The sequence below is a fragment of the Procambarus clarkii genome, chromosome 16 (assembly GCF_040958095.1).
Source record: "Procambarus clarkii isolate CNS0578487 chromosome 16, FALCON_Pclarkii_2.0, whole genome shotgun sequence".
NCBI classification, from domain to species: Eukaryota; Metazoa; Arthropoda; class Malacostraca; order Decapoda; family Cambaridae; genus Procambarus; species Procambarus clarkii.
Window position 1 is genome coordinate 16,405,993 of NC_091165.1, and position 26,452 is coordinate 16,432,444.

At 48.7% G+C, this 26,452-nt stretch overlaps 2 protein-coding genes across 2 annotated transcripts in view; one reads left to right on the top strand and one right to left on the bottom strand.

The window, feature by feature from the left end:
- Nucleotides 1–26,452, top strand: part of MCU (mitochondrial calcium uniporter) — a 417,353-nt gene that overhangs the window by 115,862 nt on the left and 275,039 nt on the right. The gene's annotated exons all lie outside the window — the stretch shown is intronic.
- LOC123748382 (serine-rich adhesin for platelets) overlaps nucleotides 1–26,452 on the bottom strand; it is an 80,020-nt gene that overhangs the window by 11,489 nt on the left and 42,079 nt on the right. Inside the window, exons 5-7 of the mRNA XM_069325285.1 lie at nucleotides 23,284–23,458; nucleotides 21,001–21,487; nucleotides 13,496–13,652 (exon numbers count right to left, since the gene is read on the bottom strand). Coding sequence (XP_069181386.1) covers nucleotides 13,496–13,652; nucleotides 21,001–21,487; nucleotides 23,284–23,458 — 819 coding nt within the window. The remainder of the gene's footprint in view (nucleotides 1–13,495; nucleotides 13,653–21,000; nucleotides 21,488–23,283; nucleotides 23,459–26,452) is intronic.

The following is a 26,452-nucleotide window of genomic DNA, read 5'->3' on the forward strand; positions in this document are numbered from 1 at the left end:
GGGACACTGGGAGCACCCGTCCCACCGTCTGGGACACTGGGAGCTCCCGTCCCGCCGTCTGGGACACTGGGAGCACCCGTCCCACCGTCTGGGACACTGGGAGCACCCGTCCCACCGTCTGGGACACTGGGAGCTCCCGTCCCGCCGTCTGGGACACTGGGAGCCCCCGTCCCACCGTCTGGGACACTGGGAGCACCCGTCCCGCCGTCTGGGACACTGGGAGCCCCCGTCCCACCGTCTGGGACACTGGGAGCACCCGTCCCACCGTCTGGGACACTGGGAGCACCCGTCCCACCGTCTGGGACACTGGGAGCTCCCGTCCCGCCGTCTGGGACACTGGGAGCACCCGTCCCACCGTCTGGGACACTGGGAGCGCCCGTCCCACCGTCTGGGACACTGGGAGCTCCCGTCCCGCCGTCTGGGACACTGGGAGCCCCCGTCCCACCGTCTGGGACACTGGGAGCACCCGTCCCGCCGTCTGGGACACTGGGAGCCCCCGTCCCACCGTCTGGGACACTGGGAGCACCCGTCCCACCGTCTGGGACACTGGGAGCCCCCGTCCCACCGTCTGGGACACTGGGAGCACCCGTCCCGCCGTCTGGGACACTGGGAGCCCCCGTCCCACCGTCTGGGACACTGGGAGCACCCGTCCCGCCGTCTGGGACACTGGGAGCCCCCGTCCCACCGTCTGGGACACTGGGAGCCCCCGTCCCACCGCCTGGGACACTGGGAGCTCCCGTCCCGCCGTCTGGGACACTGGGAGCCCCCGTCCCACCGTCTGGGACACTGGGAGCACCCGTCCCGCCGTCTGGGACACTGGGAGCCCCCGTCCCACCGTCTGGGACACTGGGAGCCCCCGTCCCGCCGTCTGGGACACTGGGAGCCCCCGTCCCACCGTCTGGGACACTGGGAGCTCCCGTCCCGCCGTCTGGGACACTGGGAGCTCCCGTCCCACCGTCTGGGACACTGGGAGCCCCCGTCCCACCGTCTGGGACACTGGGAGCCCCCGTCCCACCGTCTGGGACACTGGGAACGTGTTATCCAGCAAAACACTCACAAAGTGGCTTTCTGCTTCCTTGAGTCCAGCCGCTCATCATGTGGCTGTATGTTCCCTTCTTCCCCCTGCTCCTTCCTGCTTCTTCGCTTCCCCCTGCTCCCTCCTGCTATCTCCTGCTCCCTCCTGCTATCTCCTGCTCCCTCCTGCTCCCTCCTGCTATCTCCTGCTCCCTCCTGCTATCTCCTGCTATCTCCTGCTATCTCCTGCTCTTTCCTGCTATTTCCTCCTCCCGCCTGCTATCTTCTGCTCCCTCCAGCTATCTCCTGCCCCCTCCTGCTATCTCCTGCTCCCTCCTGCTATCTCCTGCTATCTCCTGCTATCTCCTGCTCTTTCCTGCTATTTCCTCCTCCCGCCTGCTATCTTCTGCTCCCTCCTGCTCTCCCCTGCTCCCTCCTGCTATCCCCTGCCCTCCCCCGCTCCCCCAGCACCCGGGACCCTCACAAATGTCTGAGAGTTTTTGCATTATTGAATTTGCTCTGAAATCAACAAAACGTGAACGGTACGATTGGTCTGGCCCGTGGCGTTGTTTACGTGCACGGTCTTGTTTACGTGCACGGTCTTCTTTACGTGCACGGTTCCTTGTTTACGTGCACGGTTCGTTGTTTACGTGCACGGTTCTTGTTTACGTGCACGGTCCTTGTTTACGTGCACGGTCTTGTTTACGTGCACGGTTCGTTGTTTACGTGCACGGTCCTTGTTTACGTGCACGGTCCTTGTTTATATTTACGTCTCCTACCTTTCTCAGCTTGTCTTTTCTCTCTCTCTCTCTCTCTCTCTCTCTCTCTCTCTCTCTCTCTCTCTCTCTCTCTCTCTCTCTCTCTCTCTCTCTCTCTCTCTCTCTCTCTCTTCCCCCCAGAAGGCATTTTCCTCACTGTGCTCACTCAGCACTTAATCGCACGCGCGTGTGTGATAGGTAACTAATTATTTAAGCCGCTTCGGCATTAGGCATGACGCTGCCTCAGCTTACCTGGATCATACCTGGGGTGGGTTCCCAGAGTTATTCTATTCCACCCCAAGCCCGGCCTCAGGGCCAAACGTAGCTTGTGGTAACTTGATCCAACAGGCTGTTGCTGTGAGCGGGCCGCAGGTGCACCCACCCACTACCACTCGGCAAGAGTCTAGTGAAGTTTAGTTTTGTTCCTGCAAAATTTCTTGTGCTTGCTGGCAGGGTGTTGAACAGCCGCGCGTGGACCCCTGGTGTTGCTGGCAGGGTGTTGAACAGCCGCTCGTGGACCCCTGGTGTTGCTGGCAGGGTGTTGAACAGCCGCTCGTGGACCCCTGGTGTTGCTGGCAGGGTGTTGAACAGCCGCAGGTGGGCCCCTGGTGTTGCTGGCAGAGGTGTTGAACAGCCGTACGTGGACCCCTGGTGTTGCTGGCAGGGTGTTGAACAGCCGCTCGTGGACCCCTGGTGTTGCTGGCAGGGTGTTGAACAGCCGCAGGTGGACCCCTGGTGTTGCTGGCAGGGTGTTGAACAGCCGCGCGTGGACCCCCTGGTGTTGCTTGCAGGGTGTTGAACAGCCGCTCGTGGACCCCTGGTGTTGCTGGCAGGGTGTTGAACAGCCGCTCGTGGACCCCTGGTGTTGCTGGCAGGGTGTTGAACAGCCGTGCGTGGACCCCTGGTGTTGCTGGCAGGGTGTTGAACAGCCGCGCGTGGACCCCTGGTGTTGCTGGCAGGGTGTTGAACAGCCGCTCGTGGACCCCTGGTGTTGCTGGCAGGGTGTTGAACAGCCGCAGGTGGACCCCTGGTGTTGCTGGCAGGGTGTTGAACAGCCGCGCGTGGACCCCTGGTGTTCATACAGTGTTCTCTGGGTGTGTCCCCTGGCACCTCTACTCCTCACTGGTTCTATTGTGTATTTCCTCCTAAATCGTTCGCTCCAGGTATGATGAAGCTGCTTCAGCATTGAGGTATGATGAAGCTGCTTCAGCATGAGGTATGATGAAGCTGCTTCAGCATTGAGGTATGATGAAGCTGCTTCAGCATTGAGGTATGATGAAGCTGCTTCAGCATTGAGGTATGATGAAGCTGCTTCAGCATTGAGGTATGATGAAGCTGCTTCAGCATGAGGTATGATGAAGCTGCTTCAGCATGAGGTATGAAGAAGTTGCTTCAGCATGAGGTATGATGAAGCTGCTTCAGCATGAGGTATGATGAAGCTGCCTCAGCATGATGAGGCACTGCCCTAAGATAACAATGTATCCCGTGCTGAGGGCCGGAGAGTCCGCCTGGCCGGGTATGGCCAGGAAATTGGCTGCCGGCCAGATACCTTGTGGGAGGTAAGCTGGCCTCTCTCTCTCTCTCTCTCTCTCTCTCTCTCTCTCTCTCTCTCTCTCTCTCTCTCTCTCTCTCTCTCTCTCTCTCTCTCTCTCTCTCTCTCTCTCTCTCTCCCTCTCTCTCTCTCTCCCTCTCTCTCCTCTCTCTCCTCTCTTCCTCTCTCCTGTACCTCTCCCTACCCTGTACCTCTCCCTTCCCTGTACCTCTCCCTACCCTGTACCTCTCCCTTCCCTGCACCTCTCCCTTCCCTGTACCTCTCCCTTCCCTGTACCTCTCCCTTCCCTGTACCTCTCCCTCTCCTCCCTTCCTCTCCCTTCCCTGTACCTCTCCCTTCCCTGTACCTCTCCCTTCCCTGTACCTCTCCCTCTCCTCCCTTCCTCTCCCTTCCCTGTACCTCTCCCTTCCCTGTACCTCTCCCTTCCCTGTACCTCTCCCTCTCCTCCCTTCTTCTCCCTTCCCTGTACCTCTCCCTCTCCTCCCTTCCTCCCCCTTCCCTGTACCTCTCCCTCTCCTCCCTTCCTCCCCCTTCCCTGTACCTCTCCCTTCCCTGTACCTCTCCCTACCCTGTACCTCTCCCTACCCTGTACCTCTCCCTTCCCTGTACCTCTCCCTTCCCTGTACCTCTCCCTTCCCTGTACCTCTCCCTTCCCTGTACCTCTCCCTTCCCTGTACCTCTCCTTTCCCTGTACCTCTCCCTTCCCTGTACCTCTCCCTTCCCTGTACCTCTCCCTTCCCTGTACCTCTCCCTACCCTGTACCTCTCCCTTCCCTGTACTGATATATGGCCGTGTCCGAAGGCTGAATAAGGAGCGAAACTTTCATCCGGAACTTTCCTTCGAAACTTCCTTAATGGAACGTCTGCTTCTTTCAAAATAATTTAAGTGGATCTCGTGCTTCCTTCAAAATTATATAATTATTCATTTTTCCCGAAAGAACAATTTTTGTAGTTTAGCCAATACTTTTTTAAGTTCTTCGGAAGGTTGATTAAGTTGTTGGATAGTTATGGTAGTAGCTTCTTAAGTGTTAGTTAAGTCTTGCCAGTTACTTCAGGGAGTGTGTGCTGGTAATTTTAAGTTCTTGCAAAAGTTCCATTGCAAGTTCATCGGTCATGTTGGTGATAATATAGCCTATGGCCTTCATGACACTCTACGTGGGTAACCTCTGGCCCCATGACACTCTACGTGGGTAACCTCTGGCCCCATGACACTCTACGTGGGTAACCTCTGGCCCCATGACACTCTACGTGGGTAACCTCTGGCCCCATGACACTCTACGTGGGTAACCTCTGGCCCCATGACACTCTACGTGGGTAACCTCTGGCCCCATGACACTCTACGTGGGTAACCTCTGGCCCCATGACTCTCTACGTGGGTAACCTCTGGCCCCATGACACTCTACGTGGGTAACCTCTGGCCCCATGACTCTCTACGTGGGTAACCTCTGGCCCCATGACTCTCTACGTGGGTAACCTCTGGCCTCATGACACTACGTGGGTAACCTCTGGCCCCATGACACTCTACGTGGGTAACCTCAGCAACACATCTGTGTTGCTGAACCACAGTAACCTTCCCCTGTCTCCAAGTCCTCCCCCACCATTCACCCTTCCCCGTCCCCTCGTCCTCCCCACCATTCCCCTGTCCCTTTGTCCTCCCCATCATCCCCCACTCCCCCGTCCCCTCGTCCTCCCCACCATCCCCCTCCACTCACCTGTCCCCTTGTCCTCCCCCACCTTTCTCCATTCCCCCGTCCCCCTCATCCCCACCATCCCCTTCCATCCTCTTCCATCCCCTCTCCACCTCACTATTACCCCTTCCCCTGTCCCCTCCTCTCCACCATTACCCCTTCCCCTGTCCCCTCCTCCCCACCATTACCCTTTCCCCTGTCCCCTCCTCCCCACCATCCTCCCCAGTCCCATCCCCTCGTCCTCCCCAGAATTCCCCACTCCCTCGTCCGATGCATTCCCAAATGATCTGATGTTCCCACCAGAATACTGGGAACATCAAATGATCTAATGTTCCCATCACAGATATACAAGGAAATCAGTTAAAAATAAAACGAAATGAAAAACAATGAAAAAATAAGCTATATTCATGGAATGAACGGTATGGTAAACAACACAGCTCAATTCCAACGCAATGTCACACAAAATAATTAAATCAACATGAAAATAAATCAAAATCTATATAAATTCAGTTTATCAATGAAATCGGAAACATTGAAATGGAATCGTAACACATTTAGTATAGTGTGTGTTACTCCTACGTGCAACAGATGGCGCGGTTTAAAAAAAAAAAAAAAAAAAAAAAAAAAAAAAAAATTATTTTTACCTGTCACAGGTGGGTGGCATCTATACTCATATTCACGAAATGAACAGTATAGTAAACAACCCAGCTCAATTCGAACACAATGTCACACAAAATAATTAAATCAAAATGAAAATTAATCGAAATCTATGAAAATTCAATTTGTTAATGCAATAAAAATCATGGAAATGGAATTATAACATATTTAGTATAGCGTGTGTTGCTCCTTCGTGCAACAGATGGTGCTGTTTCTTAAAAAAAAAAATGTTTTTACTTGTCACAGGTGTGGCATCGATACTTATACTAACGAAAAGAAAGGTATGGTAAGCAACACTGCTCACTTCCAAAGCAATGTCACACAAAATAATTAAATCAAAATTAAAATAAATAGAAATCTATGAAAATTCAATTTATCAATGCAATTGGAAACATTGAAATGGAATTGTAACATATTTAGTATAGCGTGTGTTGCTATTATGTGCAACAGATGGGGCTGTTTAAAAAAAAAAAATATTCTTACCTGTCACAGGTGTCGCATCTATATAGTAGGTATATAAAAACACGCACATATTCTACTGGAACGTTATGTAAAAATTTCAAAGCAATCGATGAAGAATTTTCAGAGAATACAGTGTGTGTTGCTCTTACGTCCAACAAATAATGCCGTTTTTCAAAAAAACATGTTTTTTTCCCTGTCACAGGCGAGGCATGTATATAGTTGGTATATAAAAACACGCGGCTATTGGAATGCAACGTTGTTTCAAAATTTCAGAGCACTCGGCAAAGAGGTTTCAAAGATTTACCCTCACATGAAAAACACAGTTTTAAACAAAAAGCATATTTTTTCTGTCACAGACGTGACATCTATATAGTATGTATATACAAACCTGCTCGGATGCGAATGTAACGTTGTGTGAAAATTTCAAAGCAATCGGTGAAGAACTTTCGGAGATTAGCAGGTGAGAGGTGAGGTGAGAGCAGAATACGACGACTGTCCAAGTGAGAGGTGAGAGCAGAACACGACGACTGGCCAAGTGAGAGGTGAGAGCAGAACACGTCAACTGGCCAAGTGAGAGGTGAGAGCAGAACACGACGACTGTCCAAGTGAGAGGTGAGAGCAGAACACGACGACTGTCCAAGTGAGAGGTGAGAGCAGAACACGACGACTGTCCAAGTGAGAGGTGAGAGCAGAACACGACGACTGTCCAAGTGAGAGGTGAGAGCAGAACACGACGACTGTCCAAGTGAGAGGTGAGAGCAGAACACGACGACTGTCCAAGTGAGAGGTGAGAGCAGAACACGACAACTGGCCAAGTGAGAGGTGAGAGCAGAACACGACGACTGTCCAAGATCCCACGAAAACTGTGAAAACTCTCAACAAAGTTTGTTACGGAATCAACAAATTCTCTCCGGCAACTTAGCCTCAACTCGAGTCTAAGTTGCTTCGTAAAGTCAGACGTGCTGTGAAGGTCTCCAGGACACAGCGACGATTCCTTGACGTGAGGGGTTATTGTCGGCTCTATTTCCAACACGACTCTGAACCAGATCAGTTCCAATACCGGTGAAAACATTCCCCTTTGACCCCTCCCTCCCAGGAACACGTCACGTGAAGGCTAACCTCCCTCCAAACACTGAGACAGACTGGGTTAGGTGGAGGTTCCCTCCCTCGCTCCCTCCAAGTCCCCAGACCTGGTGCTTGGAGAGGAGGCTATTTCCAACCTCTCATTCTCCAGGTAATACTCGTCCTAACCTCGCGTTCTCAAGCATATAGTTAACACTACCTCTCTCAATAATATAGTTAACACTACCTCTCTCAATAATACTGTTGGCCGATATATCACCACCAGACTCTTGCTCGGTACACAATGTTGGAATATATTATTATTATTATTATTAAGCTGTCGCTCTACAAACCCTAAACTTGGAAAATCATCGTCGTCGGTAAACACGAGTGGGAAATATAACTGTTTATGGTGAGTGGCAACAGTTTACTTGATCAGTGATTACGATAAGTCATTTGGGCAGGGACTGTGTCACCCCCCCCCCTGGTCGTGGCGACAGGGGTGTTGTGGGGGGGAGAAGGGGTGTTATGGGGCGACTAGTCTTCCCTCACGGGGGGGTGAGGGAAGACTAGTGTGGGTAAGGGAGGTCAGAATGGGGGTGAGGAATGATCAGGGAGGGGTTAGGGAGTAGTGGGGAAGCAGTAAGGGTGATGCAGGGGTGGGGTGGGGTGGAGAAGGGGTGTTATGGGGCGACTGGTCACTATAATATTATGTTACCAGTGTGGGAGTCATAAATAACTTCTTCCTGACAAAAGTGAATATTTTATTTAGTTCAGGACGTAATAAGTTTCAGTAAAGTAGCAGATTAATTTCCTGTGTGTAGAAATGTGTGTTTCCCAGGCGGGGAAAGATGGCACTCGACAAGACTGGCACATGTGGAACGTCAGGCTTTAGGGGGCCTGATGGCTGAGTGAACAGCGCTCGGGATTCTTAGTCCTGGGGTCCGGGTTCGATACCTGGCGGAGGCAGAAACAAATGGGCACAGTTTCTTTCACCCTGATGCCCTTGTTTACCTAGCAGTAAATAGATACCTGGGAGTTAGACAGCTGCTACAGGCTACTTCCTGGAGCGGGGGGGGGGGGGGGGGGCGGTGTGTGAAAAAAAAACATGATTGAAAGTTGAGAGGCGGGACCAAAGAGCTAGAACTCAACCCCCGCAAGCACAACTAGGGGCGTACACGTTTTTGTAACTGGGTCACACAACGTGGCTAAACTCCTGAAGAAGCTTCAGTAGATGTCAGACTGAACCCTTAAATTCACTGATAGTGCATTTATCCTTGATACCCAGGTCGAGTCTCTCCTGAGACAGTTCCTTAATGGCTGGAGGATAACGACTACAATATACTAATTTGACTGTGAGAAGCTTTTAGGGCGGTCTTCTCAGAAGTCAGCAAGACTGTTCCAAATGGAGCCAAGTTATCAGTAGCTGTGTGAACGGTTGTTGAGGTGTGGGGCTCCAGGAGCTTCATTCCCACCACCGACACTACGGGCATCAAGGGCCCTGGTGGTCCTTGTATCAAGGTGCCTGGTGGTCCTTGTATGTAGAGGGCCTGGTGGTCCTTGTATGTAGGGGGCCTGGTGGTCCTTGTATCAAGGGGCCTGGTGGTCTATGTATCAAGGGGCCTGGTGGTCCTTGTATCAAGGGGCCTGGTGGTCTATGTATCAAGGGGCCTGGTGGCCCTTGTATCAAGGGGCGTGCATAAATAGGACCGCATCATCTGGTGTGTGAAGAAGAGGCATCGCGGGAACCTTGATAACAGTAATCTAGGCAAGAGGAACCTCTGGGAATGTTTGGTGGTCTTAACCCGCTCACAAGCACCAGCACTGGCAGCTTCACTATATTCTCAGCGGCAGCGCCCGATTGTATGTGTTTATCAACAGCGGAGAATCAATTTCAATTTCTTTATTATGCACCCCATACCCATCCCGTGAGCGGTGGTGGAAGGGGTTACAGAGGCACATAACCGGTTCAGAAACTGAACACCATATTTCATGTAGCTCATCAACGGCGAAGAGTTAGTTGTGTTGACTATAGTTGGATATCATAGCGGGGTTGATCAAGACAACGTTGGAACTCACTGGGAACCAATGGATTTACCCTACAAGAATATAACACACGAACATTCAACATATTTAATTTCCTCCTGTAAAGTTGAGGAGACTGTAATAAAATGAAGTAAAACCGTTTAGTTGCCAGATGACCGCATACTCAACCCTCTTTGTTCATTTTAGCTTACAACGAATCCTTTGTGTTTCATCCGGGTGATCTGATGGTGGACGCCTGATTGGCCCCGTCTTGGGAGGACCAGCACGGTCTTCCTGATTGCTGCTGTGTGGCGTTATCTGGGTGCTGCTGTGTGGCGTTATATGGGTGCTGCTGTGTGGTGTTATCTGGGTGCCGCTGTGTGGCGTTATCTGGGTGCTGCTGTGTGGCGTTATCTGGGTGCTGCTGTGTGGCGTTATCTGGGTGCTGCTGTGTGGCGTTATCTGGGTGCTGCTGTGTGGCGTTATCTGGGTGCTGCTGTGTGGCGTTATCTGGGTGCTGCTGTGTGGTGTTATCTGGGTGCTGCTGTGTGGCGTTATCTGGGTGCTGCTGTGTGGCGTTATCTGGGTGCTGCTGTGTGGCGTTATCTGGGTGCTGCTGTGTGGTGTTATCTGGGTGCTGCTGTGTGGTGTTATCTGGGTGCTGCTGTGTGGTGTTATCTGGGTGCTGCTGTGTGGTGTTATCTGGGTGCTGCTGTGTGGTGTTATCTGGGTGCTGCTGTGTGGTGTTATCTGGGTGCTGCTGTGTGGTGTTATCTGGGTGCTGTTGTGTGGCGTTATCTGGGTGCTGCTGTGTGGTGTTATCTGGGTGCTGCTGTGTGGTGTTATCTGGGTGCTGCTGTGTGGTGTTATCTGGGTGCTGCTGTGTGGTGTTATCTGGGTGCTGCTCGTGTTGCCAGAGATGTGACTCTCTTGCTCAAAATTGTTTCCTTGCTGCCTTGTTCCGAGGCGAGGCTTTCTCAGGTCATACTCCAGCATATCACAATAACCTGGTATATCTATGAGAAAATCATTGAAGCGGGACGGGGCTCGAACCAGCGTCCTGGGGTTACCCTAGACGCGTATCTTAACCCCTGGACCACGACATGCTAAACGTTATTTAACCTGCGTCCGCCTGAATCCTCTAGGGGTCGAGTTAGCGCCAGTCCAAGTTTTGCAAATAATCCACATGCACTCTGGTGCACTCTAGTGCACTCTGATGCACTCTGGGGCACTCTGGGGCACTCTGATGCACTCTGGTGTGCGTTATTTCTCACCTTATGTCTTGGCTGGTTCAGTTCAGCTAAGCTGATGAGTATGCACATATTAATGATGGTGGTATGTATGCTGCGTTCTTGGCTAATATTTGGGCTGGAGGGTCTGGTGGTCTGACGGTCTTAGTGAATCTTTATCTACTAGTTGTTCCCCGGCCTCGCCTGGTCTGTGTCTTACCTGGATTGTACCTGAATGGGGTTCTGGGTATTCTTCTACTCCCCGTTGTTGTTATCTTCTTCTTATTTTCTTCTTCCACTTCTACTCTTCTACTTCTACTCTTCTACTTCTTCGGCCCGGTGCCAGGCTTGACTTTTGTGACTTGTACCCAGTCTTGGGGTACCGTTGAGGTCGCTGGGTAACTCCTTCCCCAGGGTTCAGGACTTGTGGCCTTGTCCTCTCAAGGATCCGTCCCTCCGACTGTAATCTTTGATTAATGTTTACCTCCGAGGCATGGTTGGGGGTATCCACCGAGGCATGGTTGGGGGTATCCACCGAGGCATGGTTGGGGGTATCCACCGAGGCATGGTTGGGGGTATCCACCGAGGCATGGTTGGGGGTATCCACCGAGGCATGGTTGGGGGTAACCTCCGAGGCATGGTTGGGGGTAACCTCCGAGGCATGGTTGGGGGTATCCACCGAGGCATGGTTGGGGGTATCCACCGAGAAACAACTAAGGGGCTAACCTGTAACCGTAGTTCAAGGGTTGACTACATTCCATTTTCTGGTCTCAGAAGCGCAGTTTACTCGCCCTCCTTTGCTCCATTCTGTGAGGACTGCGAGCGTCTGAGGGCACCACATAAGAGGAAGAACGCAGGGTGACCCCCTGGGTGACCCCCTGGGTGACCCCCTGGGTGACCTCCTAGGTGACCCCCTGGGTGACCCCCTGAGTGACCTCCTAGGTGACCCCCTGGGTGACCCCCTAGGTGACCCCCTGGGTGACCCCCTGGGTGACCCCCTGGGTGACCCCCTGGGTGACCTCCTAGGTGACCCCCTGGGTGACCCCCTGAGTGACCTCCTAGGTGACCCCCTGGGTGACCCCCTGGGTGACCTCCTAGGTGACCCCCTGGGTGACCCCCTGGGTGACCTCCTAGGTGACCCCCTGGGTGACCCCCTGGGTGACCCCCTGAGTGACCTCCTAGGTGACCCCCTAGGAGGTCACCTAGGTGACCCCCAAGTGACCCTGTGGGTGACCCGAGCTGTGTCTGGTGGTCAGCTGTTCACCTAGCAGTAAATAGGTTCCCTGAAGTTGGGCTTCTATTGTGGGCTTGCACCCTTGGGGTATTTATCAGAAGAAATCGCCACGCCATTACGACTATATAGCACATGTAAGGGAAAAGGATTTAGGATAGGACGGAGGGAAGGAATGGTTCCTTCTAGATATTTCATTTGGACGGTCGGGGGGATTGAACGCCGGCCAGCAAGAAGCGAGACGGTCGCTCTACCGTCCAGCCCAAGTGGTTGGGCAGGGTAGATGGGAGTGAATGTTTGGAATATAAGGAGTCCTGGAGCGTGACATGAAGTACTCGCCTGGATGTACTTGTCTAAATGTGTCTTAAGTGTTGAGAAATAGCTCCCTGGCCCCGCCTCTCCGTCTTCTGGCCAGTTAACACGCTGGCTTTTATTACTCATGTTTTTACATTGGTGAGTGTTAGGCTGAATGTGCGTATGAGAGAGAGAGAGAGGGGGGGGGAGGGAGGGAGGGGTGAGGACTGTGAAGGGTTAATTGACTGATCAACAGGATGATACAGCTCCCATAGTGTCCAACGGTGCTGGTGACTCGGGTCCTCCACCTGTTGACGCCCCCCAGGTACTCTTTACCGTTACCTGTTTAGGCGTCCGTCGCCGCATGTTACTGTTGACGGACACCCTCACGGAAGGTCACAGGTAAACTGTCATATTTACATAGGTAATGATGTCATTGTTGAGTGTCCCAATTGTGGCCAGCAGCATCCGGTTGGCGGATGACATCATCCTCCACGCTTACATAGCCTCACACACATTCTTACATAACCCACACATTCTTCTATGGCCCCACACATTCCTTCAGTCACACACGTCCATACATAACCACACATGTGGCAAAGATTAAGCAAGAACGAGGAAGGTGGGCAGACTGTATTTTCTTGGACTGTCGGAAAGCCTTTGACACAGTACCCCATAAGAGGCTGGTGCATAAGTTGGAGAAGCAGGCAAGAGTAAATAGTAGAGTGCTCTAGTGGACAAGAGATCTAAGCAATAGGAAGTAGAGTGTTACTGGATGGGTGAGACATCAAAATGGCATTAAGTCACCAACGGAGTCCCACAGGATTCTGTACTCGGACCTATCCTTTTTCTGATATACCTAAATGATCTTCCAAAAGGTATAGACTCATCTCAATGTTTGCTGATGATGCTAAAAATTGTGAGGAGGATTAAGACAGGAGGAGGACAGCTTGTATACCACATGTCAGACCAATCCTGGAGTATGCAGATCCGACATGGAGTCCGCATCTCATCAAGCACAAGACTAAATTGAAGAAGGTTCAGAGAATGCAACCAGACTAGTACCCGAGCTAAGGGGTATGAACTATGAGGAGAAACTACGGGGACTAAATTTCATGTCGTTGGAAGACAGAAGAATTAGGAGAGACATAATCAACAAATACAAGATTCTCAGAGGAATTGATAGGGTAAAGACAGTTTATTTAACACAGGGGGGGGGCACACACTAGAGAACGCAAGTGGAAACTTAGTGCCCAAATGGGTCGCAGAGACATTAGAAAGAACTTTTTTAGTGTCAGAGTAGGTAGTAAATTGAATGCATTAGGAAGTGATGTGGTGGAGGCTGAATCCATACACAGTTTCAAATGTAGATATGATAGAGCCCAGTAGGCTCGGGAATCAGTACACCACTTGATTGACGGTTGAGAGGCGGGACCAAAAAGCCGAAGTTCAACTAGGTGAGTGTTGTGTACTCACCTAGTGAGTACACAACAGGATGACATAATCCTGACGTAATATACTGACCTTAAAGCTTGGGTCAGAGGCGTAAGCATCTAACGCCCGGTAGGTGGACGTCGACACTGACGACGCTGACGAAATATTGGAGTCATTGCTGACGCCGCTGTCCTCGCTGATGTCCGAGGCCAGGGACTCCGTGTCCGAGCGGTCCGTGGCCGCCTCACTGTCGGTACACACAAATGGGCTACTTAGCTTGATCAATATCTATAAAGGTAATGAGAGGCAGAAACTCGTGCAGGATAAAGAGCGTCTCACCGGCCTGAGTCTTGGTTCTTGTTAGGCGTTTGACGCGTTGATGAGACACTTGGAGTGTGTTCATCAGCCGTCACCACACCTGACTAACCGAGCACCAAAAGTAGACTTTAGTCCTGAGTGTAGTCCAGGACTAAGGTAAACTCTCGCTGTATACACCGAGAAATGGAAAGTTTACCATCCGGCAGTGTGTGTTCGTGAGGTCAGGCTGGCCGTCGCCTTCGTAGCTAAAGTATTAGCGAGCCACATATAACCGTGTCTTGTGCTTGCATTCACTATCATACATTATCATATTATTATTGCCTCGTGGCCCAGTTCATCGCGTGTCGGCCCGGAGGAAACAAGTAAAAAAGTTATTGATATTAAAAATAACTTTAAGAGTATCACTCGGTCATTAATAATATCGATATCAAGCCCTGTGTTGTGTTTTAAATGTTACTGTAGACAAATGACCGCAATTTAAGGACAAAATTTAACATGTTCCACAATTCTTGAGCGATATATAGGCCCACGGGATGGGTATGGGGTGCATAATAAAGAAATAAATTGAATTGATTTGACTAATATATATATATATATATATATATATATATATATATATATATATATATATATATATATATATATATATATATATATATATATATATACTACATCAACTATATTCTACAACGCTACATCAGCCATATATATATAAATATATATATATATATATATATATATATATATATATATATATATATATATATAATATATATATATATATATATATATATATATATATGTAATATATATATATAATATATATATATATATATATATATATATAATATATATATATATATATATATATAATATATATATATATATAATATATATATATATAATATATATATATATATATATATATATATATATATATATATATATAATATATATATATTATATATATATATATATATATAATATATATATATATATTATATATATATAATATATATATATATATATTATATATATATAATATATATATATATATATATATATATATATATATATATATATATATATATATATATATATATATGTCGTACCTAGTAGCCAGAACGCACTTCTCTGCCTACTATGCAAGGCCAGATTTGCCTAATAAGCCACGTTTTCATGAATTGTTTTTCGACTACCTAACCTACCTAACCAAACCTAACTTAACTTTTTCTGCTACCTAACCTAACCTAACTTATAAAGATAGATTAGGTTAGGTTAGGGTTGGTTAGGTTCGGTCATATATCTACGTTAATTTTAACTCCAATAAAAAAAAAATGACCTCATACATAATGAAATGGGTAGCTTTATCCTTTCATAAGAAAAAAATTAGAGAAAATATATTAATTCAGTAAAACTTGGCTTATTAGGCAAATCGGGCCCTGCATAGTAGGCTGAGAAGTTCGTTCTGGCTACTAGGTACGACATATATATATATATCAACTATATTCTACAACGCTACATCAGCCACATATATATATATATATATATATATATATATATATGTCGTACCTAATAGCCAGAACGCACTTCTCAGCCTACTATTCAAGGCCCGATTTGCCTAATAAGCCAAGTTTTCATGAATTAATGTTTTTTCGTCTACCTAACCTACCTAACCTAACCTAGCTTTTTTTGGCTACCTAACCTAACTTTACCTATAAATATAGGTTAGGTTAGGTTAGGTAGGGTTGGTTAGGTTCGGTCATATATCTACGTTAATTTTAACTCCAATAAAAAAAAATTGACCTCATACATAGAGAAAAGGGTTGCTTTATCATTTCATAAGAAAAAAATTATAGTAAATATATTAATTCAGGAAAACTTGGCTTATTAGGCAAATCGGGCCTTGAATAGTAGGCTGAGAAGTGAGTTCTGGCTACTAGGTACGACATATATATATATATATATATATATATATATATATATATATATATATATATATATATATATATATATATATATATATATATATATACACCTAGTAGCCAGAACGCACTTCTCAGCCTACTATGCAAGGTCTGATTTGCCTAATAAGCCAAGTTTTCATGAATTAATTGTTTTTCGACTACCTAACCTACCTAACCTAACCTAACTTTTTCGGCTACCTAACCTAACCTAACCTATAAAGATAGGTTAGGTTAGGTAGGGTTGGTTAGGTTCGGTCATATATCTACTTTAATTTTAACTCCAATAAAATAAAATTGACCTCATACATAATGAAATGGGTAGCTTTAGCATTTCATAAGAAAAAAATTAGAGAAAAAATGTTAATTCAGGAAAACATGGCTTATTAGGCAAATCGGGCCTTGCATAGTAGGCTGAGAAGTGAGTTCTGGCTACTAGGTACGACATATATATATATATATATATATATATATAAAAACTCACACCCCAGAAGTGACTCGAACCCATACTCCCAGAAGCAACGCAACTGGTACGTACAAGACGCCTTAATCCACTTGACCATCACGACCGGACATAATGAGGTGATAGCCGAGGCTATTTGAACCACCCCACCGCCGGCACTCGGATAGTAATCTTGGGCATAGCATTTTACCAAATCACCTCATTCTTTGGGGCACACGTGAGGAACACAAATGCGAACAAGCCTGAATGGTCCCCAGGACAATATGCAACTGAAAACTCACACCCCAGAAGTGACTCGAACCCATACTCCCAGAAGCAACGCAACTGGTATGTACAAGACGCCTTAATCCACTTGACCATCACGACCGGACATAATGAGGTGATAGCCGAGGCTATTTGAACCACCCCACCGCCGGCACTCGGATAGTAATCTTGGGCATAGCATTTTACCAAATCACCTCATTCTTTGGGGCACACGTGAGGAACACAAATGCGAACAAGCCTGAATGGTCCCCAGGACAATATGCAACTGAAAACTCACACCCCAGAAGTGACTCGAACCCATACTCCCAGAAGCAACGCAACTGGTATGTACAAGACGCCTTAATCCACTTGACCATCACGACCGGACATAATGAGATGATAGCCGAGGCTATTTGAACCACCCCACCGCCGGCACTCGGATAGTAATCTTGGGCATAGCATTTTACCAAATCACCTCATTCTTTGGGGCACACGTGAGGAACACAAATGCGAACAAGCCTGAATGGTCCCCAGGACAATATGCAACTGAAAACTCACACCCCAGAAGTGACTCGAACCCATACTCCCAGAAGCAACGCAACTGGTATGTACAAGACGCCTTAATCCACTTGACCATCACGACCGGACATAATGAGGTGATAGCCGAGGCTATTTGAACCACCCCACCGCCGGCACTCGGATAGTAATCTTGGGCATAGCATTTTACCAAATCACCTCATTCTTTGGGGCACACGTGAGGAACACAAATGCGAACAAGCCTGAATGGTCCCCAGGACAATATGCAACTGAAAACTCACACCCCAGAAGTGACTCGAACCCATACTCCCAGAAGCAACGCAACTGGTATGTACAAGACGCCTTAATCCACTTGACCATCACGACCGGACATAATGAGGTGATAGCCGAGGCTATTTGAACCACCCCACCGCCGGCACTCGGATAGTAATCTTGGGCATAGCATTTTACCAAATCACCTCATTCTTTGGGGCACACGTGAGGAACACAAATGCGAACAAGCCTGAATGGTCCCCAGGACAATATGCAACTGAAAACTCACACCCCAGAAGTGACTCGAACCCATACTCCCAGAAGCAACGCAACTGGTATGTACAAGACGCCATAATCCACTTGACCATCACGACCGGACATAATGAGGTGATAGCCGAGGCTATTTGAACCACCCCACCGCCGGCACTCGGATAGTAATCTTGGGCATAGCATTTTACCAAATCACCTCATTCTTTGGGGCACACGTGAGGAACACAAATGCGAACAAGCCTGAATGGTCCCCAGGACAATATGCAACTGAAAACTCACACCCCAGAAGTGACTCGAACCCATACTCCCAGAAGCAACGCAACTGGTATGTACAAGACGCCTTAATCCACTTGACCATCACGACCGGACATAATGAGGTGATAGCCGAGGCTATTTGAACCACCCCACCGCCGGCACTCGGATAGTAATCTTGGGCATAGCATTTTCCAAATCACCTCATTCTTTGGGGCACACGTGAGGAACACAAATGCGAACAAGCCTGAATGGTCCCCAGGACAATATGCAACTGAAAACTCACACCCCAGAAGTGACTCGAACCCATACTCCCAGAAGCAACGCAACTGGTATGTACAAGACGCCTTAATCCACTTGACCATCATGACCGGACATAATGAGGTGATAGCCGAGGCTATTTGAACCACCCCACCGCCGGCACTTGGATAGTAATCTTGGGCATAGCATTTTACCAAATCACCTCATTCTTTGGGGCACACGTGAGGAACACAAATGCGAACAAGCCTGAATGGTCCCCAGGACAATATGCAACTGAAAACTCACACCCCAGAAGTGACTCGAACCCATACTCCCAGAAGCAACGCAACTGGTATGTACAAGACGCCTTAATCCACTTGACCAGTTGTCAGTTGTCAGTTGCATATTGTCCTGGGGACCATTCAGGCTTGTTCGCATTTGTGTTCCTCACGTGTGCCCCAAAGAATGAGGTGATTTGGTAAAATGCTATGCCCAAGATTACTATCCGAGTGCCGGCGGTGGGGTGGTTCAAATAGCCTCGGCTATCACCTCATTATGTCCGGTCGTGATGGTCAAGTGGATTAAGGCGTCTTGTACATACCAGTTGCGTTGCTTCTGGGAGTATGGGTTCGAGTCACTTCTGGGGTGTGAGTTTTCAGTTGCATATTGTCCTGGGGACCATTCAGGCTTGTTCGCATTTGTGTTCCTCACGTGTGCCCCAAAGAATGAGGTGATTTGGTAAAATGCTATGCCCAAGATTACTATCCGAGTGCCGGCGGTGGGGTGGTTCAAATAGCCTCGGCTATCACCTCATTATGTCCGGTCGTGATGGTCAAGTGGATTAAGGCGTCTTGTACATACCAGTTGCGTTGCTTCTGGGAGTATGGGTTCGAGTCACTTCTGGGGTGTGAGTTTTCAGTTGCATATTGTCCTGGGGACCATTCAGGCTTGTTCGCATTTGTGTTCCTCACGTGTGCCCCAAAGAATGAGGTGATTTGGTAAAATGCTATGCCCAAGATTACTATCCGAGTGCCGGCGGTGGGGTGGTTCAAATAGCCTCGGCTATCACCTCATTATGTCCGGTCGTGATGGTCAAGTGGATTAAGGCGTCTTGTACATACCAGTTGCGTTGCTTCTGGGAGTATGGGTTCGAGTCACTTCTGGGGTGTGAGTTTTCAGTTGCATATTGTCCTGGGGACCATTCAGGCTTGTTCGCATTTGTGTTCCTCACGTGTGCCCCAAAGAATGAGGTGATTTGGTAAAATGCTATGCCCAAGATTACTATCCGAGTGCCGGCGGTGGGGTGGTTCAAATAGCCTCGGCTATCACCTCATTATGTCCGGTCGTGATGGTCAAGTGGATTAAGGCGTCTTGTACATACCAGTTGCGTTGCTTCTGGGAGTATGGGTTCGAGTCACTTCTGGGGTGTGAGTTTTCAGTTGCATATTGTCCTGGGGACCATTCAGGCTTGTTCGCATTTGTGTTCCTCACGTGTGCCCCAAAGAATGAGGTGATTTGGTAAAATGCTATGCCCAAGATTACTATCCGAGTGCCGGCGGTGGGGTGGTTCAAATAGCCTCGGCTATCACCTCATTATGTCCGGTCGTGATGGTCAAGTGGATTAAGGCGTCTTGTACATACCAGTTGCGTTGCTTCTGGGAGTATGGGTTCGAGTCACTTCTGGGGTGTGAGTTTTCAGTTGCATATTGTCCTGGGGACCATTCAGGCTTGTTCGCATTTGTGTTCCTCACGTGTGCCCCAAAGAATGAGGTGATTTGGTAAAATGCTATGCCCAAGATTACTATCCGAGTGCCGGCGGTGGGGTGGTTCAAATAGCCTCGGCTATCACCTCATTATGTCCGGTCGTGATGGTCAAGTGGATTAAGGCGTCTTGTACATACCAGTTGCGTTGCTTCTGGGAGTATGGGTTCGAGTCACTTCTGGGGTGTGAGTTTTCAGTTGCATATTGTCCTGGGGACCATTCAGGCTTGTTCGCATTTGTGTTCCTCACGTGTGCCCCAAAGAATGAGGTGATTTGGTAAAATGCTATGCCCAAGATTACTATCCGAGTGCCGGCGGTGGGGTGGTTCAAATAGCCTCGGCTATCACCTCATTATGTCCGGTCGTGATGGTCAAGTGGATTAAGGCGTCTTGTACATACCAGTTGCGTTGCTTCTGGGAGTATGGGTTCGAGTCACTTCTGGGGTGTGAGTTTTCAGTTGCATATTGTCCTGGGGACCATTCAGGCTTGTTTGCATTTGTGTTCCTCACGTGTGCCCCAAAGAATGAGGTGATTTGGTAAAATGCTATGCCCAAGATTACTATCCGAGTGCCGGCGGTGGGGTGGTTCAAATAGCCTCGGCTATCACCTCATTATGTCCGGTCGTGATGGTCAAGTGGATTAAGGCGTCTTGTACATACCAGTTGCGTTGCTTCTGGGAGTATGGGTTCGAGTCACTTCTGGGGTGTGAGTTTTCAGTTGCATATTGTCCTGGGGACCATTCAGGCTTGTTCGCATATATATATATATATATATATATATATATATATATATATATATATATATATATATATATATGTCGTACCTAGTAGCCAGAACGCACTTCTCGGCCTACTATGCAAGGCCCGATTTGCCTAATAAGCCAAGTTTTCCAGAATTAATATATTTTCTCAATTTTTTTTCTGTTGAAATGATAAAGCTACCCATTTCATTATGTATGAGGTCAATTTTTTTTATTGGAGTTAAAATTAACGTAGATATATGACCAAACCTAACCAACCTTACCTAACCTAACATATCTTTATAGGTTAGGTTAGGTTAGGTAGCCAAAAAAGTTAGGTTAGGTTAGGTAGGTTAGGTAGTCGAAAAACAAATAATTCAATAAAACTTGGCTTATTAGGCAAATTGGGCCTTGTATAGTAGGCTGAGAAGTGCATTCTGGCTACTAGGTACGACATATATATAATATATATATATATATAATATTATATTATATTTAAGTATATATGGTTGATATAGTGTTGTGTTGACATTTGAAAGGGATTTTGACAATTACCTCAAGTGATGCGACTTGTCCTTGACGAGCTGGCTTTTATAGTTGTGACTGGTTGACTTGTGGTTTAGCTTGTGGTTAGCGTTTGTGCCTTGTTGACTGGTGTTGGTGGGATCGGTGGCACGCCCCTGGAACGTTCTCGGGTCCTCCATCAGCGCCTTCTTCACGTTAAACCCGCGGACGGTGGGTTTCCTGAGGGCGACGGGCTGGCACCCCTGGGTGCTCACTGGCTCCTGCTTCACTGACTTGCGTAATGGTTTCTCTTGCTTCGAAGACTCTTTAGGGAACGTTGAAGACTGGAAGTCACCTTTGGTGGACCTAGGGTTGGATGCGGGCGAGACGAGAGGACTGGTGTGGTGACTGAGGGAGCGAGGGAGGGTGAAGGAGGAACCGATCCTCAAGCAGCGGCTGGTGGCCAACTCACTGCTGTCGCTCCGGTCAAATCTGAGGATCTTGCTGGATGGGTTGGACTTGATGTCCCGGAAACGACCTGTCGCAGAGGGAGAGGCAGAGCATCAATACTGTTTGCTCTATTGGTAGGGCATAATTTGTGTGTGTAACAATTTGGGGGAATTCACCTGATTGATGTACTGCACACCTGTGAATTCACCTAGTTGTGCTTGCGGGGGTTGAGCTCTGCTCTTTCGGCCCACCTCTCAACTGTCAATCAACTGTTACTAACTACTATCTTCCCCCCCCCACACACACACACAAACACCGCCAGGAAGCAGCTCTGTAGCAGCTGTCTAACTCCAAGATACCTTTTTACTGCTAGGTAACAGGCGCATCAAGGTAAAAGAAACTGCCCATTGATTCTCGCCGGCGCCGGGAATCGAACACGGGCCACAGGATTACGTGTCCAGCGTGCTATCCACACAGCTACCGGCGCCCCAGACCCCAGTGTGTGTGTGTGTGTGTGTGTGTGTGTGTGTGTGTGTGTGTGTGTGTGTGTGTGTGTGTGTATTTGTGTTTATTTACCTGAGTGTAGTTACAGAATGAGAGCAACGTTCATGGTGTCCCGTCTTCCCAGCACTCTTTGTCATATAACGCTTTCAAACTACTGACGGTTTTGGCCCCTACCACCACCTCACTTGACCTGTTCATACCGTCAACTACTCTGCAAAACCTTCTAATGTATTTTGTCGACACCTTTGTTTCCTGAGCTTGAACCTTATAAATAAACCTTTCCTAAATTCTGCCCGACAGGCTCCCCTGGGGTAGTGAAGGTCACCCTCCCAGGTGCCTGGAGGTCACCCACCCAGGTGCCTGGAGGTCACCTACCCAGGTGCCTGGAGGTCACCCACCCAGGTGCCTGGAGGTCACCCTCCCAGGTGCCTGGAGGTCACCTACCCAGGTGCCTGGAGGTCACCCACCCAGGTGCCTGGAGGTCACCCTCCCAGGTGCCTGGAGGTCACCCTCCCAGGTGCCTGGAGGTCACCCACCCAGGTGCCTGGAGGTCACCTACCCAGGTGCCTGGAGGTCACCTACCCAGGTGCCTGGAGGTCACCTACCCAGGTGCCTGGAGGTCACCCACCCAGGTGCCTGGAGGTCACCCACCCAAGAGCCTGGAGGTCACCCACCCAGGTGCCTGGAGGTCACCTACCCAGGTGCCTGGAGGTCACCTACCCAGGTGCCTGGAGGTTACCTACCCAGGTGCCTGGAGGTCACCTACCCAGGTGCCTGGAGGTCACCCACCCAGATGCCTGGAGGTCACCTACCCAGGTGCCTGGAGGTCACCTACCCAGGTGCCTGGAGGTCACCTACCCAGGTGCCTGGAGGTCACCCACCCAGGTGCCTGGAGGTCACCCACCCAGGAGCCTGGAGGTCACCCACCCAGGTGCCTGGAGGTCACCTACCCAGGTGCCTGGAGGTCACCTACCCAGGTGCCTGGAGGTCACCTACCCAGGTGCCTGGAGGTCACCCACCCAGGTGCCTGGAGGTCACCCACCCAGGTGCCTGGAGGTCACCTACCCAGGTGCCTGGAGGTCACCTACCCAGGTGCCTGGAGGTCACCCACCCAGGTGCCTGGTGGTCACCCACCCAGGAGCCTGGAGGTCACCCACCCAGGTGCCTGGAGGTCACCCACCCAGGTGCCTGGAGGTCACCCACCCAGGTGCCTGGAGGTCACCCACCCAGGTGCCTGGAGGTCACCCACCCAGGTGCCTGGAGGTCACCTACCCAGGTGCCTGGAGGTCACCCACCCAGGTGCCTGAAAGGTCACCTACCCAGGTGCCTGGAGGTCACCTACCCAGGAGAGTGCAGGAGGGTAGAGGGAAAGCACCTTACCAAGGTCCCGCCAGACGCGGAAGTGATGGACTGGAGTGTTGAGGTCCTCAAAGAGCTGCTTGACGCTGCGGACGGTGTGAGGCCTCGGCAGCTCCTCCAGCTGCACCTCCTTGTTGCGGATAGTGTAGGCGGCCCGCTTCAGCTGCAGCTCTTCCTCCGCCGAGTCCACCGCCTCCTGCCGGGTCAACAATGTATTAATCAACTTTTTTTACATAATGGCGTGATGGTCAGAATATCTGCACGGGCGCGTCTTCAAGGAAAAGGGCCACGGAAACGCGGAGTTGATCATTCTACAGTGCTGAGTCGAAAATAATTGTGTTTCTTATTTGTGCCTGCAGGATCTGTTAGCTCTTGTGCACTGTCTTTATATACGTCGGTTGACTAATGTACTGATTCCCGACCTGTGTGTGTGTGTGTACTCACCTAGTTATACTCACCTAGTTGTGCTTGTGGGTGGTTGAGCTCTGGCTCATTCGGTCCGCCTCTCAACTGTCAATCAATTAACTAATTTTGTAGTTTCCCACACAAAAAAGTGAAAACAAACACACACACACACACACACCACACGTGTGTGTGGTGTGTGTACTCACCTATTTGTCTACTGGATCGAACTACAGCTCTTAAGCCCCTCCCTTCCGGCTGCCGGGTGTCTAAATCAATGACACCTGATCTATTTTGCTATCAAGTCAACTAGAAAAAATAGTAGTTCGCTTCGACGATTTGATAATTTAATTAATTTAATTTTTAACTATTGTCCTAAAAGAACATTTTATAATGCCTTATCTGTTTCTCAAGCTTCTATCAATGACCTCTTATTCTATTGTATTCATTGTGAATATCTCAATTTTTTTCACTTTGACAATCTCCCTAAGTATATTATGCGAATTGTATCATCCCTCTATCACTCTTCTAGTGGCGTTAGGTCCAGCTCTCTCAGTCTCTAAACTCAAGCCTTCGCAATTCTAGAACAAGTCTCGTTGCAAATCTCTCTTCCTGTTCGTTTTTTTTTGTATGTGCGTTTTGTGGTGGGGGCCTCGACGATGCTGCTGCTGCATGCTAAATAACTGGTATCTTGTAGGTGATGTAGAGTGATACAAATGCCTCCTTATAATTGGTTCTTAAATGATGTTATGACTTTTCCAAGTATGCCGTTGATGTTATGCCATTTAGATGTGTTTCCAGAGCTCGGCTTGGCTTCCCAATGTTTTGTGTGTTTTCGTTACTGGGAAGTAGCTTCCCTTAATAATAATCCGTCCTTCTAATATCTTGTTACCTGATGAGATTGTCATCACCTTGCACTTGCCGATAGTGAACCCGAGAAATCGTTTCTCACACCAACTCTGCCGCTTGTCTAATTCTTCTTGGAGAATCTTACAATCCTCATATGTCTCTCATTCTTCTCATTAGTTTTGTATCGGCTGCAAACATCGGCAGATAGGACTCATCTCCTGTAATTGGGTCACTAACAAAAATTTAAAAAAATAGTATTGGTCCCAGTAAGGATCCTTGAGGCACTTCGCTTGCAACCCTACGCCAGTCCGACTTCTAGCCTCTTATCATTAACAATGCTCCTTATTTACTTCCTTCTGCCTGTTTCTCAAGTTTGTGTAAAAATATCTTGAAGTACTATGCCAAAGAATCTTTGACAGTCCAGAAATCCTCACTCTGATCCACCTTCTCAGTCCTGTCCTATTTTCGTTAGTTTATCATTTAACTGAAGGAGGTTCGTTAGCCATATTTCCCCAGACGCGGAGTCCGTTGGTGTTTGTTTACAGACCTAATCATGTCTAGGTGCTTAGCTGGTCTTATCCTAATCATTTTTTCGACTACTTTGCAAAGGATGCTTGTCAGAGATGCTGATCTGAAGTTAAGTGCCTCCTGCTTAATCTCTTTCTGTTACATATATTGGTTACACGTTCGCTATCTTCCAGCAGCTGCGGAAACGTCCTTCACGAGGAAATCTGTGTAGACCAAAGCTGGATGTGTTCGGAGTTCATCAATACATTCTCTGTTCAACTCGTCCGCTTGAGTAATACGTCTCACTTCGGCCGTTATGGTCCCCAACATGTTACACAAGTGCTGTGACAAGTAGCGGCTCACACATATCCGCGTGTTCACTGCATCGGAAGGTTACGTTAGGTGGGTGGCTTGGGTTCGTATGACTCTGCTTAGATTAGCACTTTGTATTTTGAACGTTGTGGCCAGTCAGGAGACCCGGGCTGGTGTGTTGTATTAGTTACCTTGTAGTTCGGTGCTTGCTTGGTCGTGGAGATACACAGTAGTTCACTTCAGTAGTTTATCGATAAGAGGTACTTAAGATATATGCAGCACGCCAAGGTCACGAGGTCCTACTCTTGTCTGAGGTCTGAAATAACTGACGGCCTAGTTCAGAGCGGCCACTGCCTGCTCTGTGGGATGACGTCATGGCCCTACTCGCCTCTGTGATTGGCTATACCAACCGTCATGTAAATTAAAGGCTAAGAATTGGAGTCTTGGTGTTCCTACACGTGTCTTCCGTAGTGACTGTGCCAGGACCCACTTCCTTATCTTACGGGCTATTGTGTTCTTCTTTAAAAATAATCTTTCCTGCCTCTACTCTTCACAGACGCTGTCTTATCGACGCGGCTCTGACACACAACCTTCCCAACATGACCCTGAGTCCTGGCTGTGGTGCTGTTGATTCTTCCCTTTGACAGTACATACTCAACTGTTCTAAACTTTCTAACAAATGTGACCTAACATAAGCCTAACCTTCCTTTTCTCTCTCTCTCTCTCTCTTTTACTTTCTCTTTCGTTCCCAATTCCTCCTTTTATTGCCCCTCTTCGTACCGTTTGTTACCCTTATCTTTCGTCTTCCTTGTACCTTCCTCCAAGATTTCCTCTTCCTTACCTCTTTCTTGCCTTACTTATGGCCGCGCCTTTCTCGTCTCATCACAATCAACTTGATAATGGTCCATGACGGACCCAAACGTCGTCGTCCCCTTCATCTTCTGGTGTGTGGTCTGGTCTGGTCAACGTTCCTCAGACACGTCATTATGACTCAACATCTGCATACGGGCTATTCATGCCCGTGCAAACCTCTTGGGTGACTTAATCTTCATCAACCAATCAATCTTCCTTTTCCCTTCTGCTGTCAGTCCCAGTCACACAGTCTGTGCCTCCACTCATC